General features: G+C 35.6%; 1 protein-coding gene across 1 annotated transcript in view; it reads right to left on the bottom strand.

Moving 5' to 3' along the window:
- Positions 1 to 348: 348 nt before the first annotated feature.
- Positions 349 to 21,075, bottom strand: part of LOC136031523 (NFX1-type zinc finger-containing protein 1-like) — a 66,212-nt gene continuing 45,485 nt past the window's right edge. The window contains exons 11-14 of the mRNA XM_065711194.1: positions 18,568 to 18,721; positions 8,815 to 9,095; positions 5,066 to 5,286; positions 349 to 1,200 (exon numbers count right to left, since the gene is read on the bottom strand). Of these exons, the coding sequence (XP_065567266.1) occupies positions 861 to 1,200; positions 5,066 to 5,286; positions 8,815 to 9,095; positions 18,568 to 18,721 (996 nt within the window). The 3' untranslated portion in view covers positions 349 to 860. The remainder of the gene's footprint in view (positions 1,201 to 5,065; positions 5,287 to 8,814; positions 9,096 to 18,567; positions 18,722 to 21,075) is intronic.

The raw sequence follows: 21,075 nt of genomic DNA, 5'->3' as shown, positions 1-21,075 counted from the left end.
TATATATATATATATATATATATATATATATATATATATATATATCCACAGGTGGGACACAGGGACACAACTACAATGGCGCTTAACTAATATGGCGCGTAACGACTTACGCGCGGGGGGGGGGGCTTTGGGAGGGTGTCGTGAAGCGCCCCCACCAACTAGGTGTTGGGGTGGCGCGAGGCACCATATATATATATATATATATATATATATATATATATATATATATATATATATATATATATATATATACATATTTCTCTAGATGAAGCTTGATAAAGCTCTAGATGTTTGATTTATCCTTTTGAGACAAAATATTTATGAAAAACATTCAAGAGAACGGACAAGAAAAAACAACAACAGACAAACAAATATACAAAAAAAAACGGAAAGCATACCTGAAACAAATTCATTAAGTTCTACTGGCTTGAGAAATTTTCTACGGGGAAAAGTTTTGCAGTGAAATACGAAGGTCTTAAAAAGGTCTTTGAAAAATTTAACACCAATTGCTTTCACAAATAAACAAACAAACATTCAAGGGTCTGTGGCCACTGGAGAGGACACAAAAAAGGACAAGAGAAGTGAAATGAGTTCAAGCCCAGTGAAAAAGACAAGGGGAAACACTACCATTCCTTCATTATAAACTAAGGTGCCTTGGGCAACAATGAAATAAAAACCCGATGAGATTCAATAAAATTAATAACAAACCGGACACACAATCTTCACAAATGCCACCACGCACACCTGCATGTTCACACCTCCACACTAATCACAAATACAAAATTAGGATTGAAGTTCAATGACACTGGTTTAAGTTCAATTAAAATGCTTCTGAGTACAGCATCATTGAACTTAAATCCTTATTTTAGACCCTTGCCTAACAAAAAAATAATCTTACCTGTTCCAGATCTCATTATTAAATCGTCTTCGTCAACCATTGCTTCACAGCGACAAACTCTCATATGCGTTTCAACCAGTTCCGCACTAACATCTTTAGCCGTGTAAAATTGAGTCTTGACTTCTTCGGTATCACGAAAAGTTTGTCTTATCACATTTCCATAACGACCAATGAATGATGAAATCGGAGTGTTGCATCTTGGGCAGCGCTGCAGACCTACCAAGTCCTTACTAACAGACTTCATCCAGTAGTCCATTGCCTCAACTTCAATTACATGACCACAGTCGGGTAAACAGACAAACCTGAAAATTTGAATGAATTATCTAAAGATGAAGAACATAATAAGATAAATTCAGAACATGTTAAAATAGCTCACCTATCTGTCGCTCAACATAATGATGGGATATGGGGTGGTGGTACATCTTTGCAAACTCAGTCAGAGTCAACCCAGTGCCAAATGTTCACCTAAAGAAATCTGGAGAAGGTAAAAAGGAAGGGTGCACAGCAGCACGGGATATCCTCCCTCCTTAATTACACTTCCTGTCTGAAGGGCCTTGAAATGAAGATTGACGATGTCAATTTGGACTGTAAAGTCGGGCATTATATCCTTTACCGATCTTCGTTTTTTAATATACAAAAGGTAAAAAAAAACATGTAAAGTGAACAATAAAAATAGAATATCAAATACAGGGAGTTAAAGAATATGGGATAAGAAAAAATACTACTTTTTTCTAAGCTAAAACAAAAATAAAATTGTATGAAGGGATCCAATACCAGGTATATAGTAACGACGGGCCAAAATTAACATGAAATTAACAAAATCGCTTGAACTACAATCGTATAAAACATTTTCTTAAGTTTTAAGTTTGTTCTTAAGTTTGCTAGTAAGCATCTTGAAAATGTTTGAGATTCAGTTTAATAATATTTACTAAGTTCTAAGTATAATAACAGTAAATTTCTTGATTAAACCATGCAACGAAACTAGTGATTTTCGACTTGAATCCTTGGAGCCCCTTTTTATTAATTTTGTTTTATGATACTTTTTTAATGACAATTTATTTGATCAGAATTTCCCCCTATATTAAAGAGAACAGTACCCTGTTCTTACATTGCCAATCTCTAGCCACAGATAGTTGAAGCTAGATTATTGGGGGAGTAATAACTGATTGGAGGAGCATCTGGACATTGGAATTGGCAACTGGCGACTGAATATTTGGGGAAGAGTAACTGAAACATAATTAATTATTTTTACCATTACTTTTTATGAATTATTAACATAAACTCCTAAATAAAAATACCGTGTTTATTGTCAAAGAAGTTACTTCCGATAGAGCCATCAAGATTTTTTTATTACTAAGGAAGAGACATGAAATGCTGAAATTGATGAATAAAATTTTTAGCGATTTGTTTTATATTCTGCTGCTACTGCTTCGAAATTCTCAAGACCCTCCGCTGCCTGAAGCCAACACATAGACTCAATTCCTTTCTTCATTTCTCTATTCACATCTCCATTTTTTATTCCCTCCAATGAAGCTCTCGCTTTCTTTTAATCTCGTCTAACCCTTTCACTATTAACTCCTTCTTAACTCTTGTCTTAACTCTAACCCTTTACAAACACCCAGCTTTTTCTTTGGCTTCAGCTATATTACCAAAGAACGCAATTTTGGTGAAGCCTCAGCCGGCATCTATAAAATGTGACCAAGTTTTTATACAGCCTCTCACCATATTGAGAATAATTATTTTGAGAATATGATTAACCACGATTAAGTTACCATGGATACCATGAAGAACTGATAACTGAACCATGATTAAGTTACAAGAAATGAAATAGAAAAGAATGAAAAAGATTGTGATAGTAACGGATTAGTACCTTAATAAGAGTGTAAAAGATAAAATAAAAGGAACTTAATGTCAGATGTAAGAAAACTGGGGGGAAGCTGCCCCCTGCTCAATCTAGACCCACAATTGGCTTATGACACTTTAGAAGTGAAAGAAGGTTCATTTTGCGAGGAAGGATTAGAAACAATACTAAAAAGAATTAAGAAGTACTAAGGGCCCATATGCTGATCGTTTGGTAATTGAGTGTTTTAAATATGGTGGTTGTTGAGTTATAAATAAATCATTAAAATCACGAATTCATTTTTTTAAAAGGGGAAGTACTCAGTGATTCTAGGAAAAATTTAATTAAAAGATTTTGATGGACTTAATCCTAAGGAACACGACAAAAGATACAGGAGAGCATGGAATCACACAAGAAATTTAAATTCTATTAGATTTGGATTATGCTGATGATTTGAGTGTACGAAATGAAAATGTCATCAAAATGATTAAATCTCGAGGTTCTGAGAGTTCAGGGTGCAACCAGAGCTTTAAAAACTAATGCTAAGGAGACAAGTCGTTTAGACTAGGGACAAGTGAAGTTGAAGAGGTTGCGTTAGGTAACGAGAAGATCGATCAAGCAGATAGCTTCATTTACTTATGTATTACCAGTAAAAATGATAGATGCAGTAAAAATGCTAAAACTAAAATAGCCAATATTGGAAGCTACAGACATGACAGTGGTAAAGTTAGGTTATGAAACATGGTCACTTCGAAAGAAGGAGCAGAATTTGTCGGAACGTTTTCCATAGGATTTGTCTTCTGTTGAGTACCCGTCTGGCTGACCTTAGTTTAAACAGTAAGCAGCACAAAAAATATTATTCTATAAACAACAAAGAGAGATAAAACTCTACAAAAAAAACCTCAAACGAGACGACGGCCAGTAGAAAGAAGAAACTAAAACAACGCGGATATTTCACCTGTATCCAAACAAGGCGTCCTCAGCACAAGATAAAAAGAAAACTAAACTAAAAACAAATAAAAACCACCACCAATAATAATAAATACAATTGTCGCTACTTATCCACGTAGGGAAAAGAAGCACTTTTTTGGTCTTTTTTGCTAGACCAAAAAGAGTTGCTTCAATGTTAGCTTACAAGAGGATTATTTCGCAACAGAATAGTTAACTAAGTTTCAATTTTCATATTTTTTCCTCAGTTACTCTTTGATGTTCTCATTGAAGTAACTCGAATAGTTTCTTTTCCCTACGTGGATAATTAGCGACAATTGTATTTATTATTATTGGTGGTGGTTTTATTTGTTTTTAGTTTAGTTTTCTTTTTATCTTGTGCTGAGGACGCCTTGTTTGGATACAGGTGAAATATCCGCGTTGTTTTAATTTTTTCTTTCTACTGGCCGTCGTCTCGTTTGAGGTTTTTTTGTAGAGTTTTATCTATCTTTGTTGTTTATTGTCATGTCTGGCCAGTTCGGCTTAAGAACTTTCATATTATTCTATCCCGATTTCTAAGACTATGACGAGAGAAAAGTTGAGATGGCTAGGACATACTCTGCGGATGAAGGATGACAGATTGCCAACGAGCCTTTTTTTTTTACTGACAATCTAGGGCCAAACAAATAGCAGGACGTCTTTAAATGGGATAGGACAGGTCCTGAGGAAGAATTTTAGGGAAATCCGATCTTTTTGGGAGTCTGTAAAGAGGGAAACTTCGACGAGATTGGAGAGATGAACATGGTACGTAGCTGTGGTGTCCTCATGAGGCTCAGTGCTGCAGTTAGCTGTTAGTAGTAGCTGTAGTAGAATAAGTAGTAATATTTCTACTGACAGATTGAACACACAAGAGAGAGAGGGGATCCCCGTCAATTCGTGAGACCTCTCATGATGGCATCCCTTATTAGAAAACCAACTGTGATACCTATGTGAAAATTATTGGGATGCCTTGATTCCTGGTACTTGTTATGTTAATGACAGATGTTTCCCAAAAAGAGAGTTTGAAAACCCTTCCACAAGAAAAACAATTGAAAAAAGAAGATAAAAATACGGTTTAATTTGGAAAAACTCGTATATTGTACCTTAAGAACTATTTAAAGCACAACATTCCATTTCAAAACAACAAAACATCTCCAACATCATAAACTTCCCATAAAAAGCAAAAGCTCAGATAGTTCCAGAAACTCCCCCACAAAGCCTAGATTGCTTGATTAGCTTCTGAAATAGAGAGGAATTGTTTCGAAACCTAATGCTTAATAATGGTAGAAAATACAATTAATGAAAAAAATCGGAGTAATATCTAGTCCATGCACTTAAAAACACTTAGCTAACCAAAATACCTTGCATCGGCATCAGTTTCGTTCCCAAGTAAAACGAATTCTTCGATTTCAGCTTTGTTACAGATTCGACATTGCTTTGGACATATCTCTCCACACAAACCAATGCATAGATGATTGCAAGAAAGAGACTCTTGACAGGGTTCATCACAGGGGCCACGTTCACACATATCTCCACATTTCAAGTTGCATTTCTTATGAATGCAATTCCAGGCACAGGGTTCCTATTTACATAGATACATAGATAGATACATGTTTATTTACAACAAGAATTAAACCATTTAAACAAACAGCGCAAATGCCCAATGGCATAGTTAAGCGCGTGGTATATCACCAAAAAAATAAAATAAAAAACCGTCATTACTTCGGCTTAAACTAATTTGCACTTCTTACGGAAATCCAACTTCAACCCTCACAACGGAAAATAGTATGGGAGATTAGCAAAATGATTTCTTAATAACTTCAGAAATTTGTTTCTATCATTACAATTTCTCACAGCTATTGGGATTAAATTCCAAAATTTTGGACCAATATGACGCAAACTAAATCCCGATCGCACCGTTGACCTAGTTTCAAAAGAGAAATCAGAACTATGGGATGTTGGGTAATTGTGGAATTGTGATTTTGTCGGGAGTAATCTTGGGAAATTTAGTGAAAGTTTTAGCAAGGAATTAAACAAAATTGACATAACTCCACTAAAAGCAGACTGATCTACAAGAGTTTGGTTACTATTCAAACGAGAGATAATAGTTTGCACTAAAGAAACAGTCCATCTTGGTCTGTTTTGCCATATCAAAGAGCCGATGAGAGAAAGATGAGTGAAAAAGGTGGCGACAAAGAAAACTTATGAAATGAACCTTAGTTTAATTCTCATTAAAGAAAATAAAAAGTTCAAACAAATAAAAATTAAAACAAAAATATAAGTTTTAAACTAATTTTTTATAACTTAACTATCTAATGGTATTAAGTTGAAACTTACGGGATTACTACTATCACTACTTCTGCTATTACAATTTAAATAAATCAAAAGAATATAAGTGTATCCAAGTTTTTTTTTTTTACACTTACACTTCAAGGGTGTAAGTGTGTCCATAGGATTTTTGCGAATAATACTAAATTTTCTTTTTCAGATCAACTTGAGGAAGTAAAAATTACATTAAACAATGCTATTTATGTCAGGGTTAAACATTCATGAAAAAGTTTCTTCAACATACAAATAGCAAGGCAAACCATGAATTCTTATAAAAAAATCTTAAGGATATACGGTATATTTTTTTCCCACGAAAAGAATATGTCAATTAGAATCGAACAGAAATTAATTTTAAAACTTTTTCCGCAAAACAAGTTTTTCAAAAAAAGTAAAGAGCTCCATTCGACTAAAAATGAGCAGAAATAAAGTCAAATAATCTTCCAAGCGTAAAACTTCCACAAATAACCATCAATAAATAAATGAAACCCAAAACAAATCACTATATTAAACTGACAATCCACGGTCATTTATTTTTCAGTGTTTTTTCAGTAAAGTATTTCTCTTTATAAAAATTCTCATAAATTTGATCCTACAATAAAATTTACTATTCAGGTAATTTAAATAATAGCTATCATTCTTGAATGAGCATTAACAGCAAATTTTACTTTAATTAAATAAAAAAACAAGCTTTTTTAGCTGAAAGTAAGGAGCGACATTAAAACTTAAAACGAACAGAAATTACATCGTATATGAACGGGGCTGCTTCCTCATCAACGCCCCGCTCTTTACGCTAAAGTTTGACTCTTTCTCTCAACTCTGCTTCTTAAAACAGTAAAAAACTTTAGCGTAAAGAGCGGGGCGTTGATGAGGAAGCAGCCCTTTTCATATACGAAGTAATTACTGTTTGTTTTAAGTTTTAATGTCGCTCCTTACTTTCAGCTAAAAAAAACTTGTTTTTTTTATTTAATTTCTGAACGTTTTTGAATCAATGCATGTTTTGATTTTGGCTCTCTGCAGAGGAATAGTAACACAAAATTTGCAAGTTTATTTTTTTTTGGCTAAATGGCTTTCTCTAAATGGCTTGTAACGTATAAATTAGCTTACGTAACGAACTTTTGTAATTTCATGTTTTTATTACATATATGAGGGGTTAACCCCTCGTCAGTACCTCGCTCTTTACACTAAAGATTAAATTTTGTCCCAATCCATTAAGAATGACCCCTGAATCACAAAAGCCGTAGAATAAATAGTTGAAATCACTAAAAATACTTTAGCGTTAAGAGCGAGGTAATAGGAGGAGGTGAGCCCTTCATATGCGCAATAATTTCTGTTCGTTTTAAGTTTTAATGCTGCTCCTTACTTCCAGTTGAAAAAACATTTCATATTTATTTTTTCATTGTTGTTTTTATAAATAATGCTAGAACATCCTGCGCTCCCTTCATGGAAATTTTCTTCTCCATGACAAATTTCTCGATGGAAAGTTCCCCCCAACCTATCCCCCTCTTGTCAACCCCTCCCCCAACCAAAAAATCCCCTTGAAAACGTCTGTACACTTCCCAATAAGCATTACTATATGTAAGCACTGGTCAAAGTTTGTAACTTGTAGCCCCTCCCATGGGGACTGTGGAGGAGTAAGTCGTCCCCAAAGACGTAGTTATAAGGTTTTTCGACTATGCTGAATAAAATGGCAATCAGAATTTTGATCCGATGAGTTTGGGAAAACAATTAGCGTGGGAGGGGGCCTAGGTGCCCTCCAGTTTTTTTGGTCACTTAAAAAGGCACTAGAACTTTTCATTTCTTTTAGAATGAGCCCTCTCGTAAGATTCTAGGACCACTGGGTCGATACGATCACCCCTGGGAAAAAAAACAAACAAAAACAAACAAACAAATAAACACGCATCCGTGATTTGCCTTCTGGCAAAAAATACAAAATTCCACATTTTTGTAGATAGGAGCTTGAAACTTCTACATTAGGTTTCTCTTATACGCTGAATCTGATGGTGTGATTCGTTAAGATTCTATGAATTTTAGGGGGTGTTTACCCCTATTTTCTAAAATAAGGCAAATTTTCTCAGGCTCGTAACTTTTGATGGGTAAGACTATACTTGATGAAACTTATATATTTAAAATCAGCATTAAAATTCAATTTTTTTGATGTAGCTATTGGTATCAAAATTCCATTTTTTAAAGTTTCGGTTACTATTGAGCCGGGTCGCTCCTTACTACTGTTCGTTACCACGAACTGTTTGACAAATTACTTAGTATGATGATACCTTTTAGACTAAGAAATGTTGTCGATAAAGCTTTAAGAGAAGAAAATTGCAGTTTTAGGAGGGGTAGAGGACCCTTTGACAAAATTTTTATTCTTAAATTAATAATTGAGAAGTGCATGAGTCATCGAACGCCTTTGGTCCACATTTTTACAAGTAATTAACTTTTACAAGTAATTTGAGTTGCATGAGGATTTAGTTGAATGATGCTGAGTTGTAGGGTGGGTTCAGTCAAACGAGGTCTGAGTTGCACAAGATTTCAATTAAACGGGGGTACAGCCGCACGAGGGTTCAGTTGTACAAGGTTCAGTTGAAGGGGGTTCTGTTGCATGGGGTTGAGTCGTATGGTGGTTGAGTTGCACCAATTACCAGTTATACGACGGTTGAGTTGCAAAGGGGTTCAGTTACAAGGAGTTCAGTTGAACTTGGGGCTAGATGCATATGGTTTCAGTTACACGAGGGTTCAGTTAAAATTGAACCATTCTAAGCAAATAATGAAAACCCATAATTACCAAGCAAGGAGCACAGATATGGCTACACTTATTTTTACATCTACTATGAGGACACCTGACCAAGCAACTTCCTTTGCAGGGAGGGCAAGTGGCTGAGCAACTTTCTTCACAAATATGGCCACAAACCAATTGACGACCACATTTCTCATTGCATTGCAAGTGCAGACGACCTTGGAAGCACTGACCACATTTACCAAAACATGTATGACCACAACTCAGCAATCCCAAACATGGTTCTTGACAAAGCGTCAAAAGATGCTCCAATGACTCATCAACTGAATCTGAAAATAAATAAATAAATAAATAATATATATATATATATATATATATATATATATATATATATATATATATATATATATATATATATATATATATATATATATATATATATATATATATATATATATATATATATATATATATATATATATATATATATATATATATATATATATATAAATAAGTTGTCTGTCTGTCTGTCGAGTGACGTCATTACAAGGATTGAACTGTATGTCGTCATGAAGTTAGTTGTCGTCATGTTTGTTATGACGATGCTTAGTATATGACGTCATTATAAGTATTTAAGAACATCGTTCAAAGACAAATTTTTAATTGTAAGATGTCGAGTGACATCATTATAAGGATTGAGCTTTATGTCGTCATGAAGTTAGTTGTCGTCATGTTTGTTATGACGATGCTTAGTATATGACGTCATTAAAAGTATTTAAGACAATCGTTCAAAGACAAATTTTTAATTGCAAGAAGATCGTGGACAGAAAATTTTTTAATTGTAAAATGACTGAAGAACCTACAATGGCAACAGCCGAGGAAGCTGCTCAAAGAGTCTATGCCAAAAAACTTGCGGCTGATAGAGAAAGTAAGAAAAGAAAGCGTGCCGAGGAATCATAAGAACAGCATAAAAACAGGCTTGCGGCTGATAGAGAAAGTAAGAAAAGAAGGCGTGCCGAGGAATCACAAGAACAGCAAGAAAACAGGCTTGCGGCTGATAGAGAAAGTAAGAAAAGAAAGCGTGCCGAGGAATCACAAGAGCAACCTGAAAGGACAATCGTTTCCCAATTGCAACATCTTTTCCACGAAAATAATAATTTAGTGCGTCTGTTCAAAACAGCCATCGATTTGATGCCTACTGATACGCATAAAATTGTTATTTCCGCTGACACAACGCCTCCTGGCCAACATGTGCGTAGATACAATGCTCCAACTATCGACGAAGTGGCAATCGTTATGGTCGGTGATCAGTTTTTACCTCGAGATATTATTCTTCATAAGCGAAACGCTCAGTTGGTAAGAATTGCTGAAACTCATCAATGCTACGATGCCCTACAATATCCTATCATTTTTTGGGATGGAGCCAACGGCTATCACTTTAATATTAAATTGATAAATCCAGCCACTAACAAAGAAATGAATAAGAAATGCAGCGCAATGCGTTATTATTCCTATAGACTAATGATTCGGCAGGATAAAGCCAATTATATTTTAAAATGCCGTCAATTGTTTCACCAATACATCGTTGATATGTATGCAAAAATTGAATCAGAACGTTTGCTATTTATCCGTCTGAATCAGACCAAGCTCCGCTCTGAACAATACATTCATTTGCGAGATGCAGTTGTAAATCACGGTAATACCACAAACGCTGGAAGATTAACGATTTTACCTTCGTCATATGCTGGCAGTCCCCATCAAATGCATGAATATGTTCAAGATGCTATCGCGTATTTTCGTCTCTATGGTCGTCCAGATTTATTTATTACATTTACATGTGATCAATCTTGGGACGACATACAGCAGCTTTAACTTCAAGGACAATCGGCGGTTCATAGACATGACATTACGGCCCGTGTCTTCCGGCAAAAGTTGAAATCACTGATAAACTACATAGTAAAACTTGAAGTGTTTGGGTCAGTGCGATGCTGGATGTACTTAGTCGAATGGCAAAAACGAGGATTGCCACACGCACATATACTAATCTGGCTACATTATAAAATTACTTCTAATGAAATTGATGATGTAATTTTCGCTGAAATACCTGATAAAAATGTCGATAAGGGCTTATATGGTATTGTGGTAAAAAATATGATACATGGACCTTGCGGTGCACTGAACGACAAATCACCATAAATGGCCAAAGGAAGGTGCACAAAGCATTATCCTCGTATATATATATATATATATATATATATATATATATATATATATATATATATATATATATATATTTATATATATATATATATATATATATATATATATATATCTATATATATATATATATATATATATATATATATATATATATATATATATATATATATATATATATATATATATATTTATATATATATATATATATATATATATATATATATATATATCTATATATATATATATATATATATATATATATATATATATATATATATATATATATATATATATATATATATGTGTGTGTGTGTGTGTGTGTGTGTGTGTGTGTGTGTGTGTGTGTGTGTGTGTGTGTGTGTGTGTGTGTGTGTGTGTGTGTGTAGATATTGTAACAGGAGCTCGGTGGCTTCGCCACCGGGTCCTAGCACTCGGCACGCTTCTATATATGGATTCTCACTGTCGCTTATCTTCTAAACGCAGATAATTTGAGCCTTTTTTTGATGTCATGACCTTTAACTTTTAACTCGGCTTTTCTTTTGTCAGTATGAAAGACATATTGCCGAACCTTTGTTTCTTTTAATTGTTCAGGTGGTGGGACAAAAATTTCTTCTTTTGCCTAGGCTTGATTTTTGTCATTATGAAGGACATATCGCCGAACCTTTGTTTCTTTTAATTGTTAATGTGTTGGGACAAAAAAATTTTGTCTTGCCTCGGCTTGACTTTTTTTTATTATGAAAGACACATGGCTGAACCTTTGTTTCTTTTAACTGTTATATATATATATATATATATATATATATATATATATATATATATATATATATATATATATATATATATATATATATATATATATATATATATATATATATAAAAATAAGTTGTCTGTCTGTGTGTCTGTCTGTCTGTCAGGTGACGTCATGTTTCTGTGTTGACTGACGTCATCAAGTCAGTTGTCGTCATTTTTGCTACGACGGTGACGTCATTCAAGATATTTAAGACATATGTTCACGTAGAAATCTATTAATGTTTAAGTTTAAAATGACTGATGAACTTACAATGGCAAAAGCCGATGAAGATGCTCAAAGAGTCTATGCCAAAAAACTTGCTGCTGATAGAGAAAGTCAGAAAAGAAAGCGTGCCGAGGAATCAAAAGAACAGCAAGGAAACAGGCTTGAGGCTGATAGAGAAAGAAAGAACAGAAAGCGTGCCGAGGAATCAAAAGAACAGCAAGGAAACAGGCTTGAGGCTGATAGAGAAAGAAAGAACAGAAAGCGTGCCAAGGAATCAAAAGAACAGCAAGGAAACAGGCTTGAGGCTGATAGAGAAAGAAAGAACAGAAAGCGTGCCGAGGAACTACCAGAGCAACGCGGAAGCAGACTTGCTGCTAAAAGAGAAAGTGAAAAAAGAAGGCGTGCCGAGGAATTACAAGAACAGCAAGAAATCAGGCTTGCTGCTGATAGAGAAAGTAAGAAAAGAAAGCGTGCCGAGGAATCACAAGAACAGCAAGAAATCAGGCTTGCTGCTGATATAGAAAGTAAGAAAAGAAAGCGTGCCGAGGAATCAGAGCAACCTGAAAGTTATCGCCTGGCATTCAGGTACAACCCAGTCGATGATTATAGCTTGAGTAGATGTGTTCAAATCGGGACAATGTCTAAAATTTGTCCCTATTGCAAGGCCTTGAAATTCAATGGTGAAACAATGGGAATGTGTTGCGCCTCAGGAAAAGTTAAACTTCCTCTATTGGCTGCACCACCAGAGCCATTGAAGACTTTCCTTACTGGAACTACGCCAGAATCTAAGCGTTTTTTGTCACAAATCAGAAAATACAACTCATGTTTCCAAATGACGTCGTTTGGAGCCCAAATCGAAAATCCAGATCAATTTATGTCTACTTTCAAAGTAAAAGGGCAAATTTATCATAGAGCAGGGTCCCTTCTACCATTCTCAGGCGAGAATCATAAATTTTTACAATTGTACTTCATCAGTGATAGAAATTCTGAATTGAATGCACGTTGCGAAATTTCTCCCAACGTTGAAAGGACAATCGTTTCCCAATTTCAACATCTTTTCCACGAAAATAATAATTTAGTGCGTCTGTTCAAAACAGCCATCGATTTGATGCCTACTGATACGCGTAAAATTGTTATTTCCGCTGACAAAACGCCTCCTGGCCAACATGTGCGTAGATACAATGCTCCAACTATCGACGAAGTGGCAATCGTTATGGTCGGTGATCAGTTTTCACCTCGAGATATTATTCTTCATAAGCGAAACGCTCAGTTGTTAAGAATTGCTGAAACTCATCGATGCTACGATGCCCTACAATATCCTATCATTTTTTGGGATGGAGCCGACGGCTATCACTTTAATATTAAATTGATGAATCCAGCCACTAACAAAGAAATGAATAAGAAATGCAGTGCAATGCATTATTATTCCTATAGACTAATGATTCGGCAGGATGAAGAAAATTATATTTTAAAATGCCGTGAATTGTTTCACCAATTTGTCGTTGATATGTATGCTAAAATTGAATCAGAACGTTTGCTATATATCCGCCTGAATCAGACCAAGCTACGCTCTGAACAATAAATTCATTTGCGAGATGCAGTTATAAATGACGGTAATACCACAAACGTTGGAAGATTAACAATTTTACCTTCGTCATATGCTGGCAGTCCCCGTCATATGCATGAATATGCTCAAGATGCTATTGCGTATGTTCGTCTCTATGGTCGTCCAGATTTATTTATTACATTTACATGTAATCAATCTTGGGACGAGATACTGCAGCTTTTACTTCAAGGACAATCGGCGGTTCATAGGCATGACATTACGGCCCGTGTCTTCCGGCAAAAGTTGAAATCACTGATAAACTACATAGTAAAACTTGAAGTGTTTGGGTCAGTGCGATGCTGGATGTACTCAGTGGAATGGCAAAAACGAGGTTTGCCACACGCACATATACTAATCTGGCTACATAAAAAAATTACTTCGAACGAAATTGATGATGTGATTTCCGCTGAAATACCTGATAAAAATGTCGATAAGGGGTTACATGATATTATTGTAAAAAATATGATACATGGACCTTACGGTGCACTGAACGAAGATTCACCATGCATGGCCAAAGGAAGGTGCACAAAGCAATATCCTTGACTTTTAGTATCAAACACAATTACTGGCAATGATGGTTACCCACAATATAGAAGAAGATCTACTGAAGATGGCGGTAAAACAGCAATAATAAAGAAGCGTAACGGTACCACCATCGAAGTAGATAACCAGTGGGTTGTTCCATATTCCCCATTATTATCAAAAACATTTAATGCACACATAAACGTTGAATACTGTAACTCCGTAAAGGCAATCAAATACATATGTAAATACGTCAACAAAGGCAGTGACATGGCAGTTTTTGGCTTGCAGCCCGAAATCAAAGATTTCGACGAAATCGTACAATATCAGGCTGGAAGATACATAAGCAGTAATGAAGCTGTTTGGCGAATTCTTTCATTTCCGATACATGAACGTAGTCCAGCTGTTGTTCACTTAGCGGTACATTTACAGAATGGTCAACGTGTTTATTTCACGGAAACCAACGTGCAACAAAGAGTCCTGAATCCACCGGATACAACATTAACAGCTTTTTTTTCGCTTTGCAAAAATGATTCTTTTGCAAAAAAAACTGCTGTATACTGAAGTGCCTTCGTATTACACGTGGAATACTAAAAATAAAGTATTTGAACGTCGAAAACAGGGTAAGTCAGTCGACGGCCAACCTACCATCTTCAAAGATACCACGATAGGAAGACTCTACACCGTTCACCCCAATCAACATGAATGCTTCTTTCTACGCCTGCTTTTGGTGAATGTATCCGGTCCGACTTCCTTTGAGTATTTGAGAACTGTAAACGGTACTATACATGACACTTACCGTAGTGCATGCCAAGCTCTGAATTTATTGGAGAATGACCAACACTGGGATAACTGCATCAATGACGCGTGCGAAACGTCAACCCCAAGTCAAATTCGTGCATTGTTTGGCATCATTTTAACAACTTGCTCTCCATCAGCTCCTACAGAGTTATGGGAAAAATATAAGTCAAATATAAATGTCCGAAGATATACTCCATCGAAAACAGTTAGAGACGTCAGATATGACTTTTGATTTTACATCAGAAATTTATAACTACACTTTAGTTATTATAGAAGATTTGTGCGTACATATGGCAAACAAACCTCTTCAGGTTTTGGGAATGCCTTCACCTAACCGTATCGCTGCTGTTTCGACATGTGTAGAATTGGATCGTGAACAAAGTTACAGTACGAGTGATCTATTGTCGTATGTACAAAATAACATTTCCAAGTTAACGTCGGAACAAAAAGACATTTATGATACGATAATGCATTGTGTCGATAACAACGTTGGAGAAATTTTCTTTTTGGATGCGCCAGGAGGTACTGGTAAAACATTTGTGATAAAACTGATTCTGGCATCAATTCGATCAAAAAATGGTATAGCGTTGGCAATTGTGTCGTCCGGAATAGCCGCAACATTGCTGCCTGGTGGAAGAACTGCTCATTCCGCTTTGAAATTGCCTCTGAATTTGCATTCTACAGAAACTCCCACGTGCAATATTTCCAAATCATCTGGGATGGGTAAAGTATTGCAGCAATGCAAACTTATTATTTGGGATGAGTGCACAATGGCACACAAAAAATCGCTCGAGGCTCTGGATCAATGCTTGAAAGATTTGAGAGGGAAGTCGAAACCCTTTGGCAGCACATTAATATTGCTTGCGGGAGATTTCAGGCAAACATTACCTATAATACCTAGATCAACTCCTGCAGACGAAATGAATGCTTGCCTGAAAAATTCTAATTTATGGGCACACGTAAAAATATTAAAATTAACTACAAATATGCGTGTCCGATTGCAAAACGATGACTCTGGTCAAAAATTTTCAGATCAATTGCTGGCAATTGGAAACGGAAAGCTCCCAGTAGACTCAATTTCAGGACGTATACAACTACCTGCTGATTTCTGTAATTTAGTGACGTCCAAAAATGAATTGATTGAAAAAGTATTTCCGAATATTCTAAAAAATTATAAAAATAATAAATGGCTAAGTGAAAGAGCGATTCTCGAACCCAAAAATATAGACGTCCACGAAATCAACAATATTGTTTTGACCAAGATTCGAGACCAGGCAGTCCTTTACAAGTCAGTCGACACAGTTTTGGAACCAAATGAAGCGGTTAATTATCCATCTGAATTTTTAAATTCCATAGATCTTTCAGGGTTTCCACCACACGTGCTACAACTAAAAATAGGCGTACCAATAATACTTTTAAGAAATATAAACCCACCAAAGCTTTGCAATGGCACTCGACTTGCCGTAAAAAAAAACAATGGAAAACCTAATAGAGGCCACAATCTTGACAGGGCCTTTTGAGGGTGAGGCTGTTCTTATTCCTCGCATTCCCATGATTCCAACGGATCTGCCTTTTCAATTTAAAAGATTGCAATTCCCAATTCGATTAGCATTTGCAATCACCATTAACAAAGCTCAAGGTCAATCATTAGAAAAATGTGATATAGATCTTAATACTGATTGTTTTTCCCATGGACAATTGTACGTTGCATGTTCGAGGGTCGGTAAACCTGACAATCTATTTATATGCAGCGACAATCGGACAGCGAAGAATGTTGTATATTCGTAAGTTTTACGCAGTTAATTTGTATTGCATCTATCTATCTATCTATCTATATAAAAACGAGTTGTGTGTATGTATGTTTGTTTGTTTGTAAAAAGAGCGTTTGCATATGATGTCATTATTAGTACATACGGCTTTGTATATGCACAGACAATGGGAAAGCCAAGAATGTTGTATATTCGCAATTTTTACGTAGTTTGAAACACATATATAAATCTATCTATATTCACAGGTGGGACACAGGGACACAACTACAATGGCGCGTAACGACTTACGCGCGCGGGGGGGCTTGGGGGGCGCGAAGCGCCCCACCAACTAGGTGTTGGGGTGGCGCGAAGCGCCACCCCAACAGCTAGTATATATATATAAACATGTTTATTATTTTCAACCTTTTAGTCTTCTCCAAGACAAAAATTTGTCTTTTCTAAGATTTGAAACTAGGTTACCACGGCCGGAGTTAGGTGTTTATACCACTGCACTATCAAGTATCGTATATAATAGTCTTTGTTTTATAAATTTTACTGTGCCCAAACAACCCTTTATGCCGTATTATTTATAAAGGGGGGGAGTATACAATAGGGGGGGGGGATGATGTTTATGGTATTGTAATCGGAAATGCATTTACTGATAAAATTTGGAAATAACTGAACATTCTGAAGGGGACAAAATAGCTCAAAAACTAAAAAAAGAAACAAACTATGTGACAAAACCACAAAATATACAACAAAAATACAAGGCGGTGAGTTGAGGAAAACAACTTATTCCTAATAAAAATAAAAATTCCTGACGCACAGGTGTCAAATTAATGTTCCAGTTGCTGAGTCTTTTTAACAGGGAGATGTACCAATTGCTGTAGGCGTCAATCCCAGGGCCCCGTTACAAAAGGAAAGATTTTAAAACATATTGTTTCCAGTGAGGCGCAAATAACGCTTTGAGCTTAAGAGATTAAAAAGAAGGTAGCGCTACTACTGTTTTTGGTAATTCCCGTTCATTCTAAGATTGAATTGACTGTTCATTTGTATTCCCGTTCGCTTTAGGATCCATTTATTCATTTTCATTTATTCATCAGTAGTAATTTTTTTGTTTCAAGTTGGATTTTTTTTTATGACTGCCCATCTCAACTTTTAATATGACTTTTTCTTTGAAATTGCTTTTTCTAGGAAGCTTTTCTTAAATCAATTTCTATTCGCTTTCAATTGATTTGTCACGACTAATATGTATGGTACAGTAAACGATATCAGGATAATAGGACACAAGGAGTCCGATGCTGTACCAAGATGAACGTGGTACGAGGCGATACCTCGCTGAAGTTGTGGCACAGAGCAGGTCTTCAATGAAGATGACAGGAGTTCAAAACTTAAATACAAGGCAAGGCGGACCTTTACCTTGATCCTGTTAGAAATACAGTATGCTTCCGTGTTTCGGTGGAGGGGGTCGAGCTACTACTAAATGCCGCTTGAGACGTATAAAGTGCTAAATTACAGCAAGTTAAACTTCCTTATATCTCCCGTTCTGTGACCAGGGTTGCCACTGTAGCACAGAAGTGCCATTTTAACACTTTTTCATTATGTTTAGCACTGCAACACCTGCTCAGGTTGCCATCTGTAGCACAAAAATGCTGTTTTAGCATTATTTTATTATTATTACCGTCCGTTTATTGACTGTAGCACCGAAAATCGCTCTGTAGCTGTCAAATTTGGGCAATTGTAACACTTTAGGATCTAACCGAGATAGCAACCCTGTCTGTGAACCTAACTTTGCTCTTAGCTTAGACTAAATTATGAATAGTAATACAGCTTGAACATTTGATGGTCAAATTAGTAATGAACGTTATCTTCTATTTAAGCGGCTTACCATTTCGATTCTTGCAATAAGTGTAAGCATTATGTCCGCAAGGTAGAATATCTGAAAGGGATATCAATTCATTGCAGTCACTTGCCGAACATGGGCTTTTACAATCCTTTTTGCAGTTGTGGCCACATTCAAGGATAGTTGTACATTTCTTGGCCTGAAAAAAAAAACGCACATTTAAGAAAATTTACACATTAACATAATAGTATAAAAAGACCCATTATGGACCCATAGGATTTTCGTTATTCGGATGTCTAGATATTAAAGGTATTGGGAAATTCTTTCACCAGGGTGAGAAATGTAGAAAATATCTTTGGAAGATTAAATTAGGGTGTCCTTGCCCCCAGTAGCTATCAGTTGAATGTTTTTCGACGAAAAGGATTATTGTATTCAAATAGAGCATAGAACGGCAGACCAAACGGTATGCTTGTTTTTCTCTTTATGGACGCCAATTATCTTCTCTCCCTCCCCCCCCACCACTCAAAGAGTAGCTTACACACATACATTAACACTAAAATACGTAAACCTCACAAAGCTCAAAAATAGTGTCTAGGTACTTCGAAGTTGATAAAAACAAAGCTTCTACTAGTATTCCCTCCCCCCTCTAAAGAAAATTCCTGGCGGAACCTCAAAATTTATTCACCAAAACTAAAAATGGAATTTTGATGACAATTGGCAATTCATCAGAACACGCTTTTTACTCTAAATGTTTAAAATTCATTGAGTTTATTGTTACCCAACAAATCTGGGAAAATCTGAATTATTTTCGGGAAAAAAGCGAAGCACCCCCAAAAAAGCAGATCTTAAAGAAAGTCACTTCATTAGATTCATCACATCAGAGAACACTACCGTAGATGTTTCAAGCTCCAATCTAAAAGACGTGGAATTTTATAGAAAAAATATTTTGGACCCACATTTATTTGTTTTTGGTTCATATCTATAGGTGACCATAAAAGCCAGCAATCTTAGCGAAAACCACTTTATCTGATTCATCATATCAGTAAACCCGACTTTAGAGGTTTCAAGCTGCAATCTACAAAATACAGAATTTATAGTTTTTTTTCCCAGAAGAAAGATTGTGGGTGCGTGTTTATTTGTTTTTGTTTCATTCCTAGAGGTGACCATAAGAGCAAGCAATCTTAGCGAAAATCGCTTTAATAGGTTCATCACATTATCAAACCCCGCTTTACAGGTTTCAAGCTGCCATCTACAAAATGCAGATTTTTTTTCCCAGAAGTAAGGTCGTGAATGCCCATTTATTCGCTTTCTGTCCAGGGATGAGGGCATCAAATTAAGTGTCCTAGATAATTGGAAGGGATGTTATTCGAACATAAATTAAAAGTTCCTTTCATGACACCAAACTACGGCTTTACCGCTAATAAAACCAATTTGCAAACAGTTTGAAAGTCTGAGAAGCTAATCGATTTAAAAGTACAAAAAAACTATGTTTTATGCTTCCCAGCTGCAAAGGAAGTAATGTCGCATGGTGGCAGTACCAGATTCAACTATGTGGACTTTATTTTTTTTATAGACGCTCGTTTAGTGGTATGGAATTACACATTAGCTATCATGATGCTAGCCGTGCCTAAAAGAGCACATTTTAATACCCAAACCTCTTCTCTCTAAGAATCTTCAGATAAATGTATAAAGATGTAGTAAAACAATTTTATTTTAACCTATTCATTTTATTTGGTTGAATTTAAGCATCGACAGAAACAGGCTCAATGTGACAGATAAATTAGAAGTTTAAATTTAGTGTTTATTTCGCTATTTTGTTTTTTTTTTCAAATTTCCAAAGATGTAAGAGATTCCAGTTCAAGGAGGAGAATTAACCTGTTATGTAAGAGGTATATTTTACATGGCCATTATAAAACCAAGATGTGGTATCTATGAAAGCAGAGTGAGGTGTAAGTACGGGCCCTGAGGAATGTGAAGATCTTCGCAAAACCCCACTTTAGGCGCTTTTAAGATCTTAGGTATTTGTTGACCGAGGGGAGATAATGCAACATCTAGGAATGAAATCAGAGCCTTGAATATCTCCATAGACGTCGTTTTTAAGTTCTTATCTCAACTCCTTCTGTAGCCTATTCTAAGGCTTCGGAATTTGCATAAAGACTAGTCTACAACTGTCGTAATCTTGGGAAAAAATGAATCTCGCCATTATTTTGTTTTGAGTGTGATTTTCTTTTGCTCTAGAGTCGGGACGTAGTGGATTAAAGTTAAATGAATTATTCTGCATTATAACTAAATATATTATAGACTAATGGATTGACCCTTTTACCAGGAATCTTCACCATTTAAAATTTGCTTAATTTTGTTTCATTTTACCTGCACATTTAGTTACTTTCTTTATTTGACAAGTTTTTTAAATGCATTTAAAAATAAACTTACTCGAAGAAAATGTATCCTAAAATATATTCCTGTGCCCTACCCTACTGATATTTTGGTATCTGACCACCTGGAAAATATTCCACGGCCACCCTTTCATATATAATACGAATAGAAGAGGTC

The sequence above is a fragment of the Artemia franciscana genome, chromosome 9, assembly GCF_032884065.1.
Source record: "Artemia franciscana chromosome 9, ASM3288406v1, whole genome shotgun sequence".
Classification (NCBI taxonomy): Eukaryota; Metazoa; Arthropoda; class Branchiopoda; order Anostraca; family Artemiidae; genus Artemia; species Artemia franciscana.
This window is presented reverse-complemented; position numbering and strand designations above follow the sequence as displayed.